Source organism: Rana temporaria, chromosome 8, assembly GCF_905171775.1.
Source record: "Rana temporaria chromosome 8, aRanTem1.1, whole genome shotgun sequence".
NCBI classification, from domain to species: domain Eukaryota; kingdom Metazoa; phylum Chordata; class Amphibia; order Anura; family Ranidae; genus Rana; species Rana temporaria.
Genome location: NC_053496.1, coordinates 136,219,736 through 136,242,355, shown reverse-complemented (window position 1 = coordinate 136,242,355; position 22,620 = coordinate 136,219,736). Strand labels below are relative to the sequence as shown.

General features: G+C 42.8%; 1 protein-coding gene across 4 annotated transcripts in view; it reads left to right on the top strand.

Moving 5' to 3' along the window:
- Positions 1-22,620, top strand: part of PARG (poly(ADP-ribose) glycohydrolase) — a 237,107-nt gene that overhangs the window by 190,755 nt on the left and 23,732 nt on the right. For all 4 annotated transcript variants that reach the window (XM_040320736.1, XM_040320739.1, XM_040320737.1 and 1 more), the window contains 3 exons: positions 771-846; positions 7,165-7,312; positions 21,639-21,717. In XM_040320736.1, coding sequence (XP_040176670.1) covers positions 771-846; positions 7,165-7,312; positions 21,639-21,717 — 303 coding nt within the window. The remainder of the gene's footprint in view (positions 1-770; positions 847-7,164; positions 7,313-21,638; positions 21,718-22,620) is intronic.

Sequence of the window (22,620 nt, the reverse complement as noted above, 5' to 3'; positions counted from 1 at the left end):
GAAAGATGTTTCGTTTTTCGGCCAGTTAATGGGCACAAAATCGAAAATCGTTTGGACGTTTTTGAGCCGAAAAAACGAAGGACAAGTTTGGAAATTTTCGGCCGAACGAACGATAAATCGGAAGGTTAATGTGTTTCCCGTCCGAACTTTCTGCACTAGGTATATGTAAAAAAAACTAACCATTTTTTTTTTTTTAATGTCCACTGAACGATTTATCGCCCATTACATGATGGCACTTTCGTTTGCACTCACGAAAGAACTTTCGTTTTTCGAAAGTTCTTTCGGACGATTTTTCGTGGGGTGTATGGCCAGCATAAGGTGCTGCAAGCTGCTCTGAGTTGTTTTGAGGCCCTTCTTGACCCGTTTGTTTTGTGGGCTCGTTGGCATCGTGTGCTGCGCTGCTCATCCCTAAATTGGACTGCTTTTGGACACCCCATGATTATGACGAAGATCCTGTGTACATTACAATTAATAAAATAGCATTTTAAAGTTAATTTCATGGAATACATATCGGGACACCGTCCCTTCCCCTATGTTCTTATGGTTTCTTGATCACTTGCTACAAAACTGAGGCTTGCTGGGAGTCTTAGGAGTTGCATAGATGTCCCTACAGCTTTTTTTCTTTGCCAGTGTCCATTCACCTGTAGGTAGCTGCATAAAACCATTGGTTATGACTAAATCCTGTGTTCTGTACTGTACTCCAAGTTTCTGTTTTATATATTTATGTAATATTTTGCAAGTAGGTTACTAATGTGTTAATACTTGATTAGATCAACAAAGCAGCTGAGGCGACTGCACATTACATGCGAAGGTACAATTGAAGGCAATGGACATGGGATGCTGCAGGTGAGTGTTCATTTTTATGGAAATTGTATAATGCATTGCATCAATGAATTTGTATAATAACCTTTTTCCAAGCACCACTCCAGCTCATACACATTTTGCAAATATTTGTAGAAGTTGGAAAAGAGGTGTAGCACCTCCCCTTTTTTAACTGTTGTGTTTTTTTTTGTTTTTTTTTTAATTTAGGGGAGATTTTTCTGTATATTTTTCTGATTATTACTGTTTTAGATTGTCACTGAGACAGGAATTGAGGTAAAATCTCCCTAATAAAGTTAAAGGGCAAAATCAACTTGATGGGCATTATTATTATTCCCTACTCCCTTCAAAACTTGATATACAATTTAGTTGGATTTTAATGAAGAAATATGAAATCAAGTCTGCATAGATGGGTTTGCTAACAGTTAAATAATCAGGGACATTATGTTTTTAAAAAAAAAAATATATATATATATATTATCTCTAAAAAGCAAATTTTCAGCTACTGTCATGTGACTGCCTATGCATAGTCTGTATAGATGTGCCTGAAAATAGCAGGTTACATTTTGTGTTGTTCTAGTCTCCTGCATGCAGTCAAAATATAAAAAGTATTTCTTCAGTGTCCCCAGTCATTACCCATACTGTACAGTGCCACTTTCATTGATCTTGCTGTCACCCCTGAGCAGAGCTTATTCCTGGTGATTTTGAAGCATTTTACAGGCATGTTTGCATGTTTATGAAGCTTGTGGGTTTTTCCTGAGTTGGGCGAGGGAAGGAGAGCATTTCTGAATGAGAAAGAGGGATTCCTATGGGGAAAAAAATAATTGTGCACAAGAATACATATATAGCCAATTTATGGCATTATTGAAGACTGTGGGATCAAAAACATCTGATTGCACTAAAAAAGCTCATGTACTCTGTTGAACATAAGGCAACTGAGCATAGTGGGAACAGTGACATTTCGAAGGAATGGGATTCTGCATACTCATTTGTAAGGAAACCAGCAGATTAACACTTAAATGTGAATGGAGTTACAAAGTGAGAGGCTGTAGTAGATGTGTGTGCACAGGCAACATAATACCTACTGTGCAGGCATCAAGATTTGCATGATTGGGCTATCCAAAGGCCATACTGATTGACTTGTGTACAACCGCCCTGTTGTAAATTTCTGCTGATCACTGTATTCTAATTTCTCCTTGCTGTCAGAATACAAAGGCACAGCGGGCGGATTCCCCCATCCACATCATGTGTGTGGAGGGGGGGAATCACGTTTTTTTTTTTATTCTGTTTAACCTACTGGTTAAACTGGGCTGCCTAAGCCTTCTTTTGAAATGAATAGTAGAGCCTGGGATCCAACAAGACAGTATAACAATATGTTCTAATAAGATAATAAGATGGGACCAAAGGAATCAAAAAGCCCTCATACAGGATCAGTGCATAGCAGGTTACAGTGAGGAATACCTTGTGTTTTAAGACTGCTATACTGTGCACTGATTCGTTTGGAGGACTTTAACTCTTTCATCTCATCTTACCACAGTCTTTTTTAGAGCAGAAGTGTATCCTGTAGCAAAGTTGATTTATCCAATACGGTTTTGTCCAAACTACTGCATTGATCTAACTTGTCCTGAGATGCAGCATTGTTAGTATCATCCTGTGATACCCATCGTTTTTTTGCCTGGTTGTATAGTTTGCCCTCAGGTGCTTGGAGCATCTGAAAACCGCAGACCATATGCATATCATCTACTGACCAGGTTCCCAGGAGTACAAGTGGAGAAGGACTTTGACATTTGGCATTAGTGCTGCAGCAAGCAGTCTGAATTCCAGCATCTTCTGATGTTGAAACTGTACAGAGTGGGCCACTTGCTCATGAAAATTTAAACCGTGATATGTTACTGTTTAATAAGAAAATATATAAATATGTGTCCTTAAAGTGAGCCTGTGCTTTACCAAAGTACAGTAAAACCTTGGTTTGCAAGCATAATTCGTTCCAGAAACATGCTTGTAATCTAAAGCACTTGTATATCAAAGCATTTTTTTTACAGGGTAGAGAAGAGGCACATCTAAGTGTAGCAATAAGTTACTAAATGTTGTACCTTCATTAAATATTGCTACACCAAGAGGCTCCTCTCTTCTCTTTTATACTATATAGTTGACGCTACTTTTATATCAAGACATCGCTTGTATAACAAGGCAAATTTTATTATAACATTTTGCTTGTCTTGCAAGACGCTCTTAAACCAAGTTACTCTCAAACCAAGGTTTTACTGTAGGACCATTTTCCACCATTCTGTTCATTTGTTTGGTGCAAAGATGAAAACAGACAGTCCCAGAGTTAGGAACATCTGACTTACAAATGGAGGGAGACAACAGGAAGTGAGGGGAAATTCACTCCTTTGAGTTTTTTTTTTTTTTTTGACGTGTGGAGAGAGTCTTTTGTAGTTTAATGTAACCTACATGGGTGGGGGTCAGAAGTGTGCCGCTCATATGCAGAGTGCGGCAGGAAAGCTGTGACAAGACCTAGCTACCCATTCTTCCATGCTGTTCACCACTATCCTCCTTGAATTCATCCCAAATGCTTTTATTTGATATCAGTGGATGATGTAGAGCAGGGGTCTCCAAACTTTGTAAACAAAGGGGCAGTTTACTGGCCTTCAGACTTTAGGGGGGAGGGGGGCAGACTGTGGCCATCAGAAATAGAACATTTTTGTGACATGAGTGGGAGTAAACGGTGGCCAATGTTTATATTATGGGGAGAAATTTCACCCCATTGTTGGCGTCAGTGGAAGAAATGGTGCTCCATGGTTGTCAGTGGCAGGAATTATGCCCCATTTGTAGTGTCGGGGCAAAATAGTGTCTCATATTAGTGAAATGAATAGTGCCCCAAAGGCCGGATAAAGCAAGCAAAGGGCCACATCTAGCCCCAGGGTCGCAGTTTGGAGACCCCTGATGTAGAGGATAGGTGGGGTCCTAGGTTTCAGAACAGGTATTTTCTTGCCACTGCTCCCTGCACCATTCTGCATATTGGGAGGAAGAAAGTCAGTCCTACTATTAGGGGATATGATGGTGGCAGTGAGGGACAAAATGGTAACACTGGAGGTATTTCTTCCTACTCTAATGATGTACAGCACTATAACGGGGAGCAGTAAAATAAAGGCACTAAAATGGGGGACTCGCTGACCACCAATGTAAGTTGATGTTACTGATCATCAATGTTATCACACTAAAATGGGGATCCCCATGAGCGCAGGATTTTAGTGTGGTGATGTTTGTGTAGACTCGTTGCTTCCGAGAACGATTTTTTTTCCAGCTGCTCTGGGAATACCTCCTTCTAACTTGAGGTTTCATGATGCCCCTGCACACATCAGCCATTTTTAGCGCTGGTGTTTTTTGTTCTTTGATCATCAATGTTAGAAAATCATTACTTGGAGGGCACATTGACAACCAATACAAGATGTATCGCCCTGTCATAACCTAAATTTGGCCATGACACTTTACAAAATTTTCTCTCGCTCCCTCGAGATCTTTGGTTTCTTTTGTTGGGGTTGTCTAACCCTGACCTATGCAAATGAAAGTTAATGCTTGATATTTAAAATAAAAAACAAAACAATAAAAATGTGCGTATGTGCAAGGAAAACACAGGGTCAAGATGAGCACTATATCAAGTACTGTACATGGACTGTACATGAAAATTTTTACTTTTAGCAAGACAATTCTCACAGTGAATGAAAACTGGATTGTAGCAATTAGGGTTGTCCCGATACCGATACTAGTATAGGTATCGGGACTGATACCAAGCATTTACTCGGGGAAAATGCTACGATACTTTACTGATACCTGACTTTCCCTGTATCCCTGTATTTTCCCATCCGTTCTGCGCTCTCCCTCCATTCTCCTGTGTCCACCCTCCGTGCCGCTGCCGTTCGGCTCTCCCCCCTCCGTGCCCTGTGTCAATTCTCTGTGCGCTGCACTTTCCCCCTCCGTGCCGCTGCTCCCCCCCCCTCCGTGCCCTGTGTCCATTCTCTGTGCGCGGCTCTCCCCCTCTGTACCCTGTGTCAATCCTCTGTGAGCGGCTCTCCCCCTCTGTACCCTGTGTCAATCCTCCGTGCGCTGCGCTCCCCCCTCCGTGCCCTGTGTCAATTCTCCGTGCGCTGCTCTCCCCCTCCGTGTCGCTGCTCTCCCCCTCCGTGCCCTGTACCATTCTCCGTGCCGCCGCACTCCCCCCTCTGTCAGGATGGAGAGCGGAGGTAGGAGCCGCTAAATCCGGCTCCTACCTTTTCTGAATGAACAGAGTCAGTGATCACTGACTCTGTCCATTTATATAACTGAGCATCGTAAACTGTGTTTACGATGCTTCAGTTCATGAATGGAGAGGAGCCTCTGTCCCCTGTCCATTCATTTTCAGCACAGCTGAGAAAAAGACTGGGGAATCTGTGTCCCTAGTCCCTTTCTCTGTATCAAAGGGGAGATGTCAGAGGTCTGTTAAGACCCCTGATATCTCACCAAAGCCCCCCAACAGGGCTAAGAAAAAAAATAGCAATAAATAATAAAAATAATTAATTGTAAAAAATACATATTAAAAAAAAAAAAATAACACACTGACACATCCACCCCCCCCCCCCCCCCCAAGGAAGCATTGTAAAAAAACAAAAAATGTAAATTGTAAAATAAATAAAAATACTGACACATGACATAAAAAAAAAAAGTATCGGTATCGGCGAGTACCTGAAAAAAAGTATCGGTACTTGTACTCGGTCCTAAGAAAGTGGTTTTGGGACAACCCTAGTAGCAATACATTTTCTTTAGTGTTCTCCCCTCCAAACTTCACTCCACAACGTCTCCACTGCATGCACAGGCTGAATTTCTTGGCTGCCAGCTTCATACTTGATGCTCCTCCTGATGCTGCCATAATTTAATTATCAAAACAGAATAATATGTTCCCATTCAGAATGTTTTGACAGGGTTAGATGTCCCCGGGACCTGTTTTCCCACCGTGTGTTGTAGGCCAGTGATCCTTTGCTGATAAATGACATAGTATTGTGTGGCATGGACAGCTAAAGGTCAATAGGTTTGGATGCTGATGTAAGATTGATAGATCTGTCTTTCCAAACTGTGTTTATCAGGGCATGGAAGTGTGATATGAAATGTAAAGGCTTTACTGACAGCTAGATGGAAAGCATCCTGTACCTTGGTTTAGTCCAACCTTTCTCAATCATTATACGCTAGAGCAACACCTAAAATATTTTTTAGCTCTTAGGGAGCCCTTCCTAAATGTATGCCTACAGCTTACATCTGCTTGATCAGTACATTGTAGAAAGTTTTAAATAAAGAATATGACATATCTTAAGTATTTAAAAAACAAACACGCTTTATAGGGAAATTGTTTTCAGTAATTTCTTCAAACTAAATGAACAATAAAACTGAAAAGAAATGCAGATGGTGAGAATGGAGGGGTCACCCTAGTGATTGTAAAATTGCCACTTGCATTGGTGGTCAGTATAGATCAATCTGCCATTGCTCAATGTTCAAGGAACCCTAAGAAACCCCTGGGGTAACCCCCACCAAGCCCTGGTTGAGAAGGCTGGTTTAGTCCATTTACAATCATATTGGGTTGCTTGCAGTTTGTTGTACGCTGCCTACATTTGTGGTGTTCATATGTTTATTGCCCCATTGAACATAATGAATAAAATACTGGATTTATTTATAAACAAGCAATCCTAATGGTGAAGTCCTCAAGGCACCCCCAACAGGTCATGTTTTCAGTATTTCCCTCAGATGAAACGGCTGTGGTATTTACTAAGGCAGCAAAACTGATGGAATCACCTGTGCAAAATAATGTTGGGGCGCCTTGAGGACTGGATCACTGACATGGGCTTCTCAGATGTGATGGGGAGGAAATGCTTGGCATAGAAACTCACTGAAATCTGAACATGTGCACTATCTGCCAACACTTCTCTGCAAACTCCTCAACTGCATTGGGGACATGATCAAAAGGGGAAGATGAAGAACAGCAGACTCGAGCATTTTTTTTTGCAGAATACAGAAAACAAATGCCATGGTGACCGGGTGAGTATGCACAGCATGTAATACAGATTTTTTTAATCATGTGGGTTTAATTACACTTTAATTTATTTTATTTTTTATTACAAAAAAGAAAATGCACCATGAGCCAGTCCAAAACCGAGCACTATCAATGGGCGTTATCATTCTTTTTTTATATACAGTGTTATTACAGTGCTTTTTTAACAATATGCAGTTGTGGATAGCTGATGATGCCATTTGCAGGACATTTTAGGGTATTCAATGAAAATGCTTATTGTCTGCTTTTTTTTTTTTCTTCTGAATTAGGTGGATTTTGCTAACCGCTATGTTGGTGGTGGTGTGACAAGCTCTGGTCTTGTCCAAGAAGAGATCCGCTTCCTTATCAATGCTGAGCTGATAGCGTCACGACTCTTTACAGAGGAATTGGATCCCAACGAGTGCCTTATTATCATAGGTGAGCGTTATCAATTGTTTTACATGAAGATCATTTCATGTCACTTCTCAACAAAATAGTTGGCTGGATTTATAGGTCTGGTTAAACTCTCAGGAACTCTGTGCATAATTAGGAGCAGAGTCAGTCTATGGCTGTTGAACAATTTAACTTGCGAGAAGTGGCTGGAAGCAGCTGTTGGTTGCCAATCTAATTCAGTCAGGACACAAAACTAGAACTTAGCACTCGTGTATATGGGCATTTGAGATCCTATGATTAAATAGTAAAAGGTGAACCAGCAGACTGATGAACTCCTCTCTCTCTCTCTCTCTCTGCTCTCTACTCCTCTAAGCATGCTTCTTGTTGGCCTAAGAACACTGCCGTACTACAGATTGGCTCCCTGTACTGATTCTCCTTCCATGCTAGACTCGTACAGTACAATGTGCTGCAAGTCACAGATGCTTATAAAACTTGCATTCAGAAAATACATTTGATGCATTAAAGCAGAACTAAACCTAAGTTTTATAAAACTGCGATTAGGCAGCTCTTTACTACAGAACTGACATTCTATGTCTCTTGTGCACTAATACACTTTAGGTACTAATACTTTACCTGCCTGCTCAGTTTTCTATTGAATGCATGCGTTCCCAGCACACTATATCTGTAAAGGAACGACTGACTCCTATGCATATATGCAGGATGATGTCATCCCTCACCGGGCAATTAAGAAGACGAAATCCCAGCATCTGGGGAGACGATGATGGTGATTGGTAAGGGATGTAACCGCTGCATCATTGGAAAGTGGTGGGGAATTTAATTCTGCTTTAGTAAGTAGTGAGCTGCATTAATGTGTGTCTTTTATTCCTGCCTGAAAGTCTGCTTTAACCTCCCTGACGGTAGATTTCAGTACCATTAGCGGTAACCCCGACCTACACTTGGGATTGCATCTCAGGATCCTGGTCCAGGTTACCTTGTCACCAGGATCCTGAAATGTCCCCCTCCTGTGCCTGCTGGCTGCATCCTCCGCCCGATGCTCTGTGTGCCGAGCTCCGTTCCCTGTGAGTGTTGCGACTTATGGGGACAAAGCCCAGCGGCAAATTCAAAAAGTGAAAAAAAAAACACAATACAGTACACTGTAATCTTACAGATTATATTACTGTATCAAACCATCTCATCTCCCCTTTTGTCCCTAAAGCTTTGTCCAGTGCCCTGCATACAGTTTTATATTGTGTATACAGTTGCAAGAAAAATAATGTGAACCCTTGTGGAATGATATGGATTTCTGCACAAATTGGTCATAAAATGTGATCTGATCTTCATCTAAGTCACAACAATAGACAATCAGTCTGCTTAAACTAATAACACACAAAGAATTAAATGTTGCCATGTTTTTATTGAACACACCATGTAAACATTCACAGTTTACATGGTGTAAACTGTCACAACGGTCAGGAGTAATTATTGACCATTCCTCTTTACAGAACTGTTTCAGTTCAGCAATATTCTTGGGATGTCTGGTGTGAATCGCTTTCTTGAGGTCATACCACAGCATCTCAATCGGGTTGAGGTCAGGACTCTGACTGGGCCACTCCAGAAGGCGTATTTTCTTCTGTTTAAGGCTTTCTGTTGTTGATTTACTTCTATGTGTTGGGTCGTTGTCCTGTTGCAACACCCATCTTCTGTTGAGCTTCAGCTGGTGGACAGATGGCCTTAAGTTCTGCAAAATGTCTTGATAAACTTGGGAATTAATTTTTCCTTCGATGATGGCGATCCGTCCAGGCCCTGATGCAGCAAAGCAGCCCCAAACCATGATGCCCCCACCTCCATACTTCACAGTTGGGATGAAGTTTTGATGTTGGTGTGCAGTGCCTCTTTTTCTCAACACATAGTGTTGTGTGTTAATTCCAAACAACTTAACTTTGGTTTCATCTGTCCTCAGAATATTTTGCCAGTACTGCTGTGGAACATCCAGGTGCTCTTGTGCAAACTGTAAACGTGCAGCAATGTTTTTTTTGGACAGCAGTGGCTTCCTCTGTGGTATCCTCCCATAAAACCCATTCTTGTTTAGTGTTTTACGTATCGTAGATTCGCTAACAGGGATGTTGGCATATGCCAGAGACTTTTGTAAGTCTTTAGCTAATTCTTCTTCACCTCATTGAGCAGTCTGCGCTGTGCTCTTGCATCTTGTCATCTTTACAGGACGGCCACTCCTAGGGAGAGTAGCAGCAGTGCTGAACTTTCTCCATTTATAAACAATTTGTCTTACCGTGGACTGTTGAACAGCAAGACTTTTTGGAGGTACTTTTTATAACCCTTTCCAGCTTTATGCAAGTCAACAATTCTTAATCGTAGTTCTTCTGAGAGTTCTTTTGTGCAAGGCATCATTCACATCAGGCAATACTTCTTGTGAAAAGCAAACCCAGAACTGGTATGTGTTTTTTTATAGGGCAGGGCAGCTGTAACCGACACCTCCAATCTCATCTCATTGATTGGACTCCAGCTGGCTGACACTCTTGGAGATGTCATTAGTCTAGGGGTTCACATACTTTTTCCACCTGCACTGTGAATGTTTACATGGTGTGTTCAATAAAAACATGGTAACATTTAATTATTTGTGTTATTAGTTTAAGCAGACTGTGATTGTCTATTGTTGTGACTTAGATGCAGATCAGATCACGTTTTATGACCAATTTGTGCAGAAATCCATATCATTCCAAAAGGGTTCACATACTTTTTCTTGCAACTGTATAATGTTCCTGCCTGGAAACTTGAGATTGTCCATGGCAACCAAAAAGTGTCCCTTTTTTATGTCAAAAGCAGTTTTAGACCAGCTAGAAAACAGTGATAGTAAATTAGAACACCTGCAGAATTGAGCGACAGTGAATCGCGTGGAAATTAATTTTATTATTTAAAAAAATAATAATATAATCATTTATAGTTATTATAATTTATGATTTCGTTTTTCAAACTTTATCATACCCGGGATGTCTACTAGACAAATTTTTAAGATTTTAACCACTTCAGCCCCGGACCATATTGCTGGTCAATGACCGGGCCCCTTTTTGCGATTCGGAACTGCGTCGTTTTAACTGACAATTGCGCGGTCGTGCGACGTGGCAAAAATTGGCGTCCTTTTTTTCCCACAAATAGAGCTTTCTTTTGGTGGTATATGATCACCTCTGCGGTTTTTATTTTTTTGCTCTATAAACAAAAATAGAGCGACAATTTTGGAAAAAAATGAATATTTATTACTTTTTGTTGTAATAAATTATCGGTACTGCGACCTAATGGCGACACTTCGGACACTTTTGACACATTTTTGGGACCATTGGCATTTTTATAGCGATCAATTCTATAAAAATGCATTGATTACTATAAAAATGCCACTGGCAGGAAGGGGGTTAACACTAGGGGGCGAGGAAGGGGTTAATTATGTTCCCTGTGTGTGTTTTAACTAAAGGGGGGGTGGGACTGACTTGGGGAAATGACTGATCGCTGTTCATACATTGTATGAACAGACGATCCGTCATTTCTCTCCCTGACAGGACCGGGAGCTGTGTGTTTACAGCTTCTTTATACTGTATATTGCCCCTTTAACATCTCGCTCTGTAACGATCGATCGCGGGTGCCCGGTGGTGATCGCGCGCCCCTATTGGCTGAAATGCGAGCTGACGTATAGCGGCGTGATCTCGCGCAGCCGAGCCGACCTGCCGGCCTATAACTGCGGCGGCTGGTCGGCTAGTGGTTAAGTTGGTTATTACCAAGATTTACAATATGAAAACGCCTCCCCCAGTGTGAGGGCCCAAGTGCTTTCACACTGGAACGTTGCACTTGCAGGACGTTAGAAAAGTCCTGCAAGCAGCATCTTTGAAATTAATGGGCACCAATGCTGAAGTGCCTGCAAAGCGCTTCGACAGCTGTGCTTTTCGGGCACATTTAACCCTTTCGTCATTTTAGCAGCGCTTTTTGCCGCTAGCGGGGAGCTTTTAGTGCTGCTAAAATGACGGTAAAGCGCTGCTGAAACTAGCGTCACTTTACCGCTAATGCAGCCCACTGGCTGTGTGACAGGGCTCTAAAAGAGGCCCAGCTGTTATTGTTTAGCTTCACCATCACAGGAGTGAGCTCTTTCTGTGATTCAAACCCCCTCACATGCAATTTTTCTCCCCTGATGCAGTAGTTTGGAGCTTTAGTGTTTGAGAGCTCTGAAGGTAAACAGTATCAGCTAAGTGTCCTTAAGTGTGTCCTAGGCGTTTTCCAGTCAGGCTTTACAAGGTATGTAAATGGCCTATACCTATTGCAAGCGCATTGTTAAACTTTTGGTCAAAGCTGCATTTTTTTTTTTTTTTTTTACTAGAGTTTTATTGATTTTCAAAAGAAAAATACAGAATATTCATTATACAAATATACATCCCTACCATATACAGTTGTGCTCATAAGTTTACATACCCTGGCAGAATTAATGATTTCTTGGCCATTTTACAGAGAATATGAATGATGACACAAAAACTTATCAAAAGTTTACATACCCCAGTTCTTTATACCGTATATTGCCCCTTTAACATCAATGACAGTTTGAAGTATTTTGAAGTATTTTGTGGTGTTTGTGGATGAGACTCTTTATCTTCTCAGATGGTAAAGCTGCCCATTCCTCTTGGCAAAAATCCTCCAGTTCCTGGAAATTCTTGAGCTGTTTTGCATGATTGCACATTTGAGATCTCCCCAGAGTGGCTCAATTATATGATATCCTGGCTGATAAATGAAAATGTTTCTCCAGTATTTTTTGATAGCATACTGCATTCATCTTGCTATCAATTTTGACCAAATTTCCTGTGGCTTTTGTAGCTCACATGTCCCCAAAACATTAGCAATCAACTTTCGTACCTTTCATCATAGGCCTTGTTGACTTTGTGGTAGAAGGTTTGAGGCTCGTCTCTGTGCTGTTTGGCGTATTGTAAGTGGGATACTTTGTGGCATTTGCGTAGTAATAGCTTTCTTCTGGTGACTCGACCATCAGCCCATCTTTCTTCAAGTGCCTCCTTATCCACTTAAGCCCCGGACCATATTGCTGCCTAAAGACCCAAGGGGTTTTTACAGTTCGGGACTGCGTCGCTTTAACAGACAATTGCGCGGTTGTGCGACGTGGCTCCCAAACAAAATTGGCGGCCTTTTTTTCCCCACAAATAGAGCTTTCTTTTGGTGGTATTTGATCACCTCTGCGGTTTTTATTTTTTGCGCTATAAACAAAAATAGAGCGACAATTTTGAAAAAAATGCAATATTTTTTACTTTTTGCTGTAATAAATATCCCCCAAAAACATATATAATTTTTTTTTCCCTCAGTTTAGGCCGATACGTATTCTTCTACCTATTTTTGGTAAAAAAAATCGCAATAATCGTTTATCGGTTGGTTTGCGCAAAATTTATAGCGTTTACAAAATAGGGGATAGTTTTTTTGCATTTTTTTTTTTTTATTATTTTTTTACTACTAATGGCGGCGATCAGCGATTTTTTTCGTGACTGCGACATTATGGCGGACACTTCGGACAATTTTGACACATTTTTGGGACCATTTGTCATTTTCACAGCAAAAAATGCATTTAAATTGCATTCTTTATTGTGAAAATGACAGTTGCAGTTTGGGAGTTAAACACAGGGGGCGCTGTAACATTTAGTGTTCACTTTGTGTGTGTTTACTAGTGTAGGGGGGTGTGGCTGTAGGAATGACATCATCGATCGGGTCTTCCCTATAAAGGGAATCACCCGATCGATGCGCCGCCACAGTGAAGCACGGGGAAGCCGTGTTTACACACGGCTCTCCCCGTTCTTCAGCTCCGGGGAGCGATCGCGACGGAGCGGCTAAAAACAAATAGCCGCGCCATCGTCCCGGATCGCTCCCCGAGCGGACCCGACCTCTGCATGTACGGGGGGGGGGTCCCGATCGGACCCCCTATCCACGTCTAGCAGAGGACGTACAGGTACGTACATGTGCCTGTCCGTGCCATTCTGCTGACGTATATGTACATGAGGAGGTCGGGAAGTGGTTATTGTGCATCTTGAAACAGCCACACCACATGTTTTCAGAGAGTCCTGTATTTCACCTTAAGTTATTTATGGGGTTTTCTTTGTATCCCGAACAATTTTTTTGGCAGTTGTGGCTGAAATCTTAGTTGGTCTACCTGACCGTGGTTCGGTTTCAACAGAACACCTCATTTTACACTTCTTGATTCGAGTTAGAACACTGCTGATTGGCATTCTCAAACCCTTGGATATCTTTTTATGTCCCATTCCTGTTTTATACAGTTCAACTACCTTTTCCCGCAGATCCTTTGACAATTTGTTTCCTTTCCCCATGACTCAGAATCCAGAAGCGTCAGTGCAGCCCTGGATGAAAGACGCAAGGGTCTGTCAGGAGTCCAGAAACTCGTTGACCTTTTATACACAAATGTAAACTTTTGATCAGGGTCATTTGGGTAGTTTCTGTTTTCATTATGATTTATAAAGAGTAAACACAGTTGATTTGTTAATGGTTTCACCTAAACACTAATCATGAGTAAAATAAATGTTTTTGTGTTATTCATACTCAGAAAAATGGCCAAGAAATCATAAATTCTGCCAGGGTATGCAAACTTAGGAGCACAACTGTATAGTGAGTGAAAATATTCAACAGTAGACTAAGGATGTTCAAAATCCGGGTGGGGGGGGGGGGATCAAGGGTATGGAGATAAGTTGGGTGTCCCCTTAAAGTGATCAATGTTTGAGATGAAGGAGGTTGTCCATATGACTGGCTATAATGGAAAGGGCTGGAAGCAGCAAGTCTTGTATTTTCCAGTGTTGAGGGATTTGTTGGAAGCCTGGGAGAGGGGTATCAGTAGGTCCATTGGCAAATGCGGTATTATGGTGGTATGCAGGGGTCAAGGGGTGTTGAGAAAAGGGAGAAAGAGTTAGGGCCACATGGATTAATTAGTCTTGTTCCTTTTTACCATTTCCCCGCACTGGCAGTTTTTGGGTAAAGGCAAACCTAACCCCCTTTCTACGAATGTGTGACATAAGTTTCCACAAGAATATTTTTTGAGATGCAGCAAATTCAGTTGTAATACAAATGCGTATTTTGGATGAGATTTTTGTCCTTAATTTAAGTACTTTTTTCCAATCCACTTTAGTTTATTAGACTGTCTGTTAATGAATTACAGTGATGTGGTGTTCTTTCCCATTAATGGAAATAGCCATTTCATCATCCTTGTTATGTGGCTGGCTGTGTTCCATCTCTCTTCTCTGGCCAGTCCTCTCCTTCTGCCACACTTTCTCTTCCCGACAAATTACATTCCTTATGACCGAGGCTTCATGACTTATGTCTAATGGATGAAGCAATGCAGCTTTAATTTGTACAAGAGCTTGAGATATTGAAAAGAAATTAAATTTGCTGTGATTTTTTTGCTGCATCTGCTTAGCATCGACTTGGTAATGGTCATAGTTTTAGTCAGTATTTTAACATCTTCCAGCTACAAGATGTCTGAGCAGTGGCCCTGGCAAATCTCTAATGCCTTGAAGATATACAAGATCTTGGACACCACGCTTATTACTGTAGCTTTCTTTATGTGCTTACCTATAGTTAACTGGGTTAAGAACACACAGATCTGTTTTCGGTAATGCTGATTATATAGCTTTTGTGAATTACATGCTTTTATAGTTTTCTGGAAGCTATTGCACAAAGCACATGGAGAATTAGGACATTGTTAGTGTGAGTTAAAGCCCAGCGCTAGCATTGTTTGGAAGTGTATATAACAATGGACCTGTTATTCCTTCCAGAAATCGAAGCTAGAGCTAATAACGTCCTGTGCTGTCTGCCCGTGCTACACTGCTGTCAGTTACATTGTTTCCAGCTCTTTGGGCTACAGATTACTTCCCCCATCTTATAAATAAGAAAAGAGAAGGAAGTAGCCTGTAGTTGTGTCCTGTAGTGACAAAGCTGCTCCTGCATAGATACAATACAGTGAGTCATTTTCACCATAGGACAGAAAGTTACTGACCAGGTGAAAATAAAGAAACTAAAGCCTGAAAACCAAATTAAACTATCGCATATATGAACTAGTAAACTGCTACAGCATGTATATATTCTTGTTCTTGAATTTTAATACACTTTTTAAAGCAGGGCTTGACACATTTGCTTAGAATCTAAGAGCCAGCTAAAAAAGGTAGGAGCCAGGAACAAGCCCCGTCCCGCCGAGCTCGTGGCAGAAGCGAACGCATACATGAGTCTCTAGCGCCCGCATATGAAACCGGTGTTCAAACCACACATGTGAGGTATCGCCGTTATTGGTAAAGTGAGAGCAATAATTCTAGCCCTAGACCTCCTCTGTAACTCAAAACATGCAACCTGTAGAATATTTTAAACATCGCCTATGGAGATTTTAAAGGGTAAAAGTTTGTCGCCATTCCACGAGCGGACGCAATTTTGAAGCGTGACACGTTGGGTATCAATTTGCTCGGCGTAACATTATCTTTCACAAAATATTAAAAAAAAATGGTTTAACTTTACTGTTGTCTTATTTTGTTGTTAAAACAAAAAGTGTATTTTTCTCCAAAAAAGTGTGCTTGTAAGACCGCTACGCAAATACGGTGTGACAGAAAGTATTGCTGCGACCGCCATTTTATTCTCTAGGATGTTGGAATAAAAAATATATATGTTTGGGGGTTCTAAGGGAAGGAGATGGGCGGTCAATGAAAACAGGCAGGGAAGCTCCATTAGCATTGCTGGTTGCCTTGTCATACCAACGGCCACCACAAGAGGGCACCAGATTCCAGAAAGAAGCATAGGACTGCTGAAGGTCGCAAAGCCTCAATCGGTGGGGGCAGGTGCGCATGGAGACAGGGTTTCCTAACTACACTTCTTATTATACAGTATTAAAGTAATTGTAACCCCCAAAAAAAGAGAGATCCTGTTCCCTTTATAGCAGGTTAAACAGCATAGTGCTTGTGCTGTCTAACCTGTCCCTCTGTAAGCTGTAAAAAAAATCCTGGCTGATCCTGCCTGGTTCTGCCCTCCCCATTGTAAACTGACCACGATAATCATGGCTGCTGAGCCCTGACACTGGTCAGTTTACGTGCCTCCGTCATCCACAGCTCCCCTCCCGCCCTCCCTCCCTGCCTGTCAGCTTCTGTGTGAGCTGTCTTTTCCCCCTTCTGTTTCCTCCTGCTGCTGCCAAGTAGTAAACTAAACTTTTAAAAAATTCACTGCCAGCGCCTCTTTTAAGCAGCCATAATGCACAGTGTAAGTGTCATCATTATACTGTGGTAGATCAGCTTGATCCCACAAATTGCTGTAGCTGTACGTTGGTCCCTTTAATGGCTATAGCAGGCGCTGCTCAGCGGGGGAGCTGATGCACGTGGCCTGCGGCCAGCCACTCGTGATCGCTTCACAGAGAGCCAGAATGGGGATCTGTCCATGTAAACAAATAGATCCCCATTCTGACAGGGGAGTACAGAGTGATTGTCTGTCCCTAGTGATCAGAAACAGCAATCTCTGTACTTTCAGTCAGTCCACTCCCCCCACAGTTTGTAACACCTCCCTTGATCTCCCAATAGTGTTAACCCCTCTGCTGCCAGTGTCATATATACAGTAATCGGTATATTTTTATAGCACCAATCGCTGTATAAATGTCACTGGTCCCAAAAAAGTGTCTAATCTTTCCCCCTTTTTTGTAGACGCTTTAACTTTTGCACAAACCAATCAATAAATGCTTATGGTGTGTGTTTTTTTTTTTTTTTATCAAAAATATGTAGAAGAATACATATTGGCCTAAACTGGTGAAGACATTTTGTCTCTTATTTTTTTGGAATAATTAAAGTGAAAAATATATATATCATTTTTTAATTGGCAGTCTTTTTTTGTCCATAGTGCAAAAAATAAAAACCACAGAGGTGAGCAAATACCACCTAAAGAAACCTTTATTTGTGGGTATAAAAAAGGACGTCAATTTTGTTTGGGTACAGCGTCGCATGACCATTACATTTTCAGTTAAATCGAAGCAGTGCCATATCGCAAAAAATGGTCTGGTCATAAAGGGGGTAAATCTTTCAGGGCAGAAGTGGTTCAAAACAAAGCATGTGAATACCTTTTTTCATGTATCTTCAGGTCGGTCACGTTACTCGCTCTCCTCACCTATCTAAGAGCTACAGGGGGAGGGGCTGAATGGCCTGCACGGTGGTCACATGACCTCCCTGGCTGATGTCTGAGGGAGATCTTGGCACCTCGTGCTGTTGCCCATAGGTCGGAGTATTAGAGCGGCTGGGAGTTGCGTGACCGGCCTGAAGATATAAAAAAAAAGAGAGGCTTTGTTTTAACAAACACTTATACAGTGCATTATGGCTGCTTAAAAGGGAGGGGCTGGGAGTGAATCATAGTGTAAGGTTACAAACTCTTAACTGTTCACCAGTCCTGGGGAGCTTCACCTATTATAAGAGGTTAAAAAGGTCAGTTAATGGTCCAAAATCTAGGCCTCAACTTATGTTAGAAGCTGTGATGAATATTATTATGACTCCTTTGTTTATTAAACTTTAAGCAACCTTAATTTCATCTGCCTGTAGCCTCTGCCTCTATAATTGCTGACCACTTTAGACCCCAGATCTCTCCATTAAGAGGACCTGTCATGCTGTATTGTTGCAAGCGATGTTTACATTCCTTGCAATCGCAATAAAAGTAATCAACATTTTTTTTTTTTTTTTCAAAGGTAAAGTATAGTAAAAAAAAAAAAAATATAGAAGCAGCATGTTCCTTCAACTTTCTTTTATTGTTAATGTCATTTACATCTAACACACCTCCTTTCCTGTTTAGGTAAAGGTTTTGCATAAATGAATAAGGCCTCATTCACATGGGTGTACTAAGACATGAACCTGTGTGAGGGCCATGTTTTGTCTGTACGCAATGCACATGTTTTCTGTGCAGGCAATTCTATTAGTGTCAAGTGGGATGCAGCCGCACAGCCACTGCTGTAAATTTCACATCTGTGGGAGTGTAGGTATCTGCAGGGCCGGTGCTATCACCAGGGTGCCCGGTCACCGGTGTTCCTACTGCGTTTGATGGCCGCTGGTGAGTCTGCATATGATGGCCGCTGGTGAGTCTGCATTTGATGGGCATTTCGTTAAAAAGGTGGGGTATACATGGGCAGGGCTAAAAGGGTGAGGCCAGGGGTGAAGCCAGAGGGGGATGGCAAAATTTGTTTTCTTTTATCGTCAATGGACAGACACAGCTCCTTAAATCTTGACAAGTGGGTTATGTTACTGTTCACAGGAGAGGACTAGCCAGAGACATGTTGGACAATTAAATACATGTTACTTTAACAGAGTTGAACAGCCACGCCCAGGGGCCGGTCCCTCCGGATATAACCCTCCTCCCTGCAGTATACAGCCTCAGTTTCTTTCTGCCTAGCAAAGGAGGACATATGGCTCCCTTTGGGCCCAGCGCCCTAAGGAAATTTTTCATTTTATTTTCTTCTTCAAGAATCTTCTATCAACTGTCGGCTGAGAGACAGGCTGCATATAGAGATCCTTGTATTTTCCTCTGTCTGGCCAGCGAGCATAAGCACACCTTTGCAAAGAGGCTGGGTCTGCCACGACATACCCCATGGCTCCTGGGGTGGCTGGTGAGCTTTGGCTCCAGGGTCCACATATGACTGGGCTGTGGTGTTGTCTCACTCACAGTGGATCGGGCCGACAGCTATTCCTACGCAGTGTTTGCCTGTCAGAAATGCGTCAGTGGGTCCTCGCAGGGACGGGTAAGTACAGTCCTTCCTGCTTCGGCGGGTCGGTACGGTTGAGCATTCCTGGGGTTCAGGGGTCCTCCTGTCCTCCCTTCCCTGCTCTGTCATATTTCCCTCTGCTGTTCTATTGCTGCCGGAGTGGACCTGTGGGGGGGCTAATTTTCCCACCAGGGTACTGTGGAGTGTCTGGACCTGTGTTTTTTTTTTCTGTGGGGGTGTATTTGTTCAGAAAGGCCTCATTAGGCTTTCTCATCCACGTTGCGGCGTTTTATCGCCATTTTTGCGCACCATTTTTTTGTAGCCTTCTGCTACCATTATTTAAATCTGTTTAGGGTCCCGAAGACTGACGGGGTCCATACAATTTTGGACCTCAAAGCCCTAAATGCCTTTGTGAGAGTAAGGACGTTCCGCATGGAATCCTTTGTTCAGTGGTAGCTAAGCTCCATCCAGGGGATCTTTTGGCGTCCTTGGACATCAAGGACGCATGCTTGCATGTCCCAATTTGTGCAAGTCACCAGAGGTTTCTGCGCTTCTCGTTAGGGGAGGACCACAAACAGTTTGTGGCCCTTCCTTTTGGTCTAGCGTCGGCACCAAGAGTTTTCACCAAGGTGCTCGCACCGATCCTAGCTTGCGGAGACAGCGAGGCATTGCCATCGTGGGCTACTTAGACAACCTTCTTCTGAGAGCAGCTTGTGGCTATAGCCAGCCAGACCCTCCTAAATTTCGGGTGAGTGTTAAACATTCAGAAGTCGGTCCTGGTTCCGACTCAGCGTTTGGAATACCTAGGGTTGATCCTGGACTCCTTGGAAGCAAAGGTCTTTCTTCACCTGGAGATATTGCAGACTCCAGTCTGCAGTGAAGGTGTTGACATCACGCAAGTTGTTGTCTCACTGCAGAGTGGAGGCCGAGGGGATCACGATGATTCTAATCGCCCCAGATTAGCCTTGGCGTGCTTGGTACTCCGATCTTGTGCGCCTGGTGGCGGATGTACCCTGGCGGTTGCCAATGCGGGAGGACCTTCTGTCTCAGGGTCCCATACTTCATCCTGCTTACAGTCCCTGGCTTTCACGGCATGGCTATTGTGAGAGGTTTTAAGAGACCGGGGTCTGTCCGACTTGGTCATCTCAACCATGCGGAGGGCACGGAGGTCTTCTTCCAGGAGGATCTACCATCACACCTGGAAGGCCTACATATCTTTGTGCAAAGAGATGGGGTGGCGTCCACGAACGTACTCTGTGTCCAGGGTCCTGCTGTTTTTTACAGCTTGGAATAGATCAGAAACTTGCCTTAAGCACCGTTAAGGGGCAGTTTTCAGCCTTGGCTGTGTTTTTTCAGTGGCCTTTGGCGGCCTTTTCTCTGGTGGGTACTTTTGTGCACAGGGTTTTTGTCATAAACTTCACCACTCTTGACCCACCTCTTCCCCCATGGGTTTTGACTCTGGTGCTCTTGGTTCTTCAGGAACCTTCCTTTTGAAAACATCAGAGAGATCCCTCTCTTGACACTATCTCAGAAGGTGGCCTTTTTGGTGGTTATTACGTCTGTCAGAAGGCTTTCTGAGTTGGCGGCCTTGTCTTGCAAGCTGCCATACTTGATCCTCCATAAGGATAAGTCGGTGCGTCCGCGACCTTCCTTCTTCAGAAGGTGGTTTCAGCTTTTCACCTGAATGAGGACATTATTTTTCCACCCTTATGTCCTAGGCCGGCGCATCCTAAGGAGGTTGCGCTTCACACTTTGGGTGTGGTACACGCTTTGTGGGTGTACCTGTCAGCTGCAGCTCCGTTTTCGGAGAACTGACGCACTTTTTGTGTCGGTGTCTGGTCCACAAAAGGGCCTGGCGGTCTCGTCAGCCACCATTTCTCTGTGGATCAGGCAGACCATCATACAGGCATATGCTCTTTTTTTTTTTTTTCAAAATTTTACACGGTTGCTCTGAGTGCATCTTCTGATGCTTCTTTCGGCCGCTAGGTTTTACAGGCGGGTGTTTAAAGTTGCAACTCCTCCGTTGAGGAGCTCTGCTTGTTTTGGGGTGAACTTTTTTTAGTTTTACTGATACTGTTCCCACTGCTTGGAGATGTCCCACTTGTCAAGATTTAAGGAGCTGTGTCCGTCCATGGACGATCAGAGAAAATCTGATTTTTTTGTACTCACCGTAAAATCCTTTTCTCTGACGTCCATGGACGGACGCAGCACCCACCCCTCTTTTTTAGGTTTGCACTGCTTGTTACGAACTGAGGCTGCATACTGCAGGGAGGAGGGTTATGTCCGGATGGGACTGCCCTCTGGGCGGGGGCTGTTCAACTCTGTTAAAGTAACATGTATCTAAATATCTAACATGTTTCTGCCTAGTCCTCTCCTGTGAACAGGAACATAACCCACTTGTCAAGATTTAAGGAGTTGTGTCCGTCCATGGACTACAGAGAAAACAAAGTTAGAAAACAGACTTACTAGTTGGTTCACCAGGTAATAATTAAGGAAGAAAAGCCTAAAAATAGAATTAGAAATGTTGCGATCTAATACATTTTTGGTTTTGGATTTAATACAGTCTTCACTTCTGTGCTTTCATGAAATTTTCAAATGTGCTTCTGTCTTTTGCAGGTGCAGAGCAGTACAGTGAATATAAAGGATATGCTGAAAGCTACAAATGGGACCGTGCTCATGAAGATCAAGCTCCGAGGTAGACTTATTGTATTCGCTATTTGACAGTTTCCCAAAACTGTTAAATTTTAAAGTATGCCATGACCAACCCAGCTCTTAAGCCATCAAATTGCTAGTGTCATAACTGATATTGTATACAATACTGTGCCAAATGCAGAGCAAATGGAGGCTAAGGTGACAGCTTCCTTAGTCTTAAAGAATAGGAGGGTTTAGTTCAGCTTTGTGAATGATTGCCTCTACCATTGCCTATGCAGAAATTGCTACTCTGATGAAGAATCTTCTCTGTACATCTCTTTGGAAACCAACACTTTAAAGAGGGTCAATCTCCTGTGTCCCCCACTGTGCTGAGTGGTTTATCCCGCCAAACCCTCCCTTCACTACTTTGTCATGCATTGACATAGTTGGCGGGAGAAACCACTGGGTATAGCAGGGGAAAAAAGAGGCAACATCCCTGGAAGTGTTGAATTTTCAAATGGACTTCTGGGATTATTCCGCGGTATCAGAGCAGCATCTCTCAGCCTGGGTAGTGGGGGGAAGTAGGCAGAGCCAGTGCTAGACTATTTTGTGCCCCAGGCAATACCCCCCCCCCCCCCCACAAAAATAAATAATGGCAAATTCAACCTTTGTAGGGATGCTTTGTCACCTTCTTGCCAACCTTACCTCAGTGTGGAGACTGACTGGAAGCTCATTGACTGGATACATCTCCTTTACAGATTGGCTGAAGTTTGTAGGAGACGGCTTAGTCTCCAGCTAACATCGTCCAATCCTGCAGCAGTATGTGGAACGTTGGTGCAGTGTGTGGAAAACAAGGCAGCCATCAGAAAATTTGGGGCCCCTTACACAGGTTTAGGCTGGGCCCCTGGGCCTGACCCTGTGCATCAGTTTACCCCTTTTGTTAGGGTCCACAAAGTCCCCCCTCTTA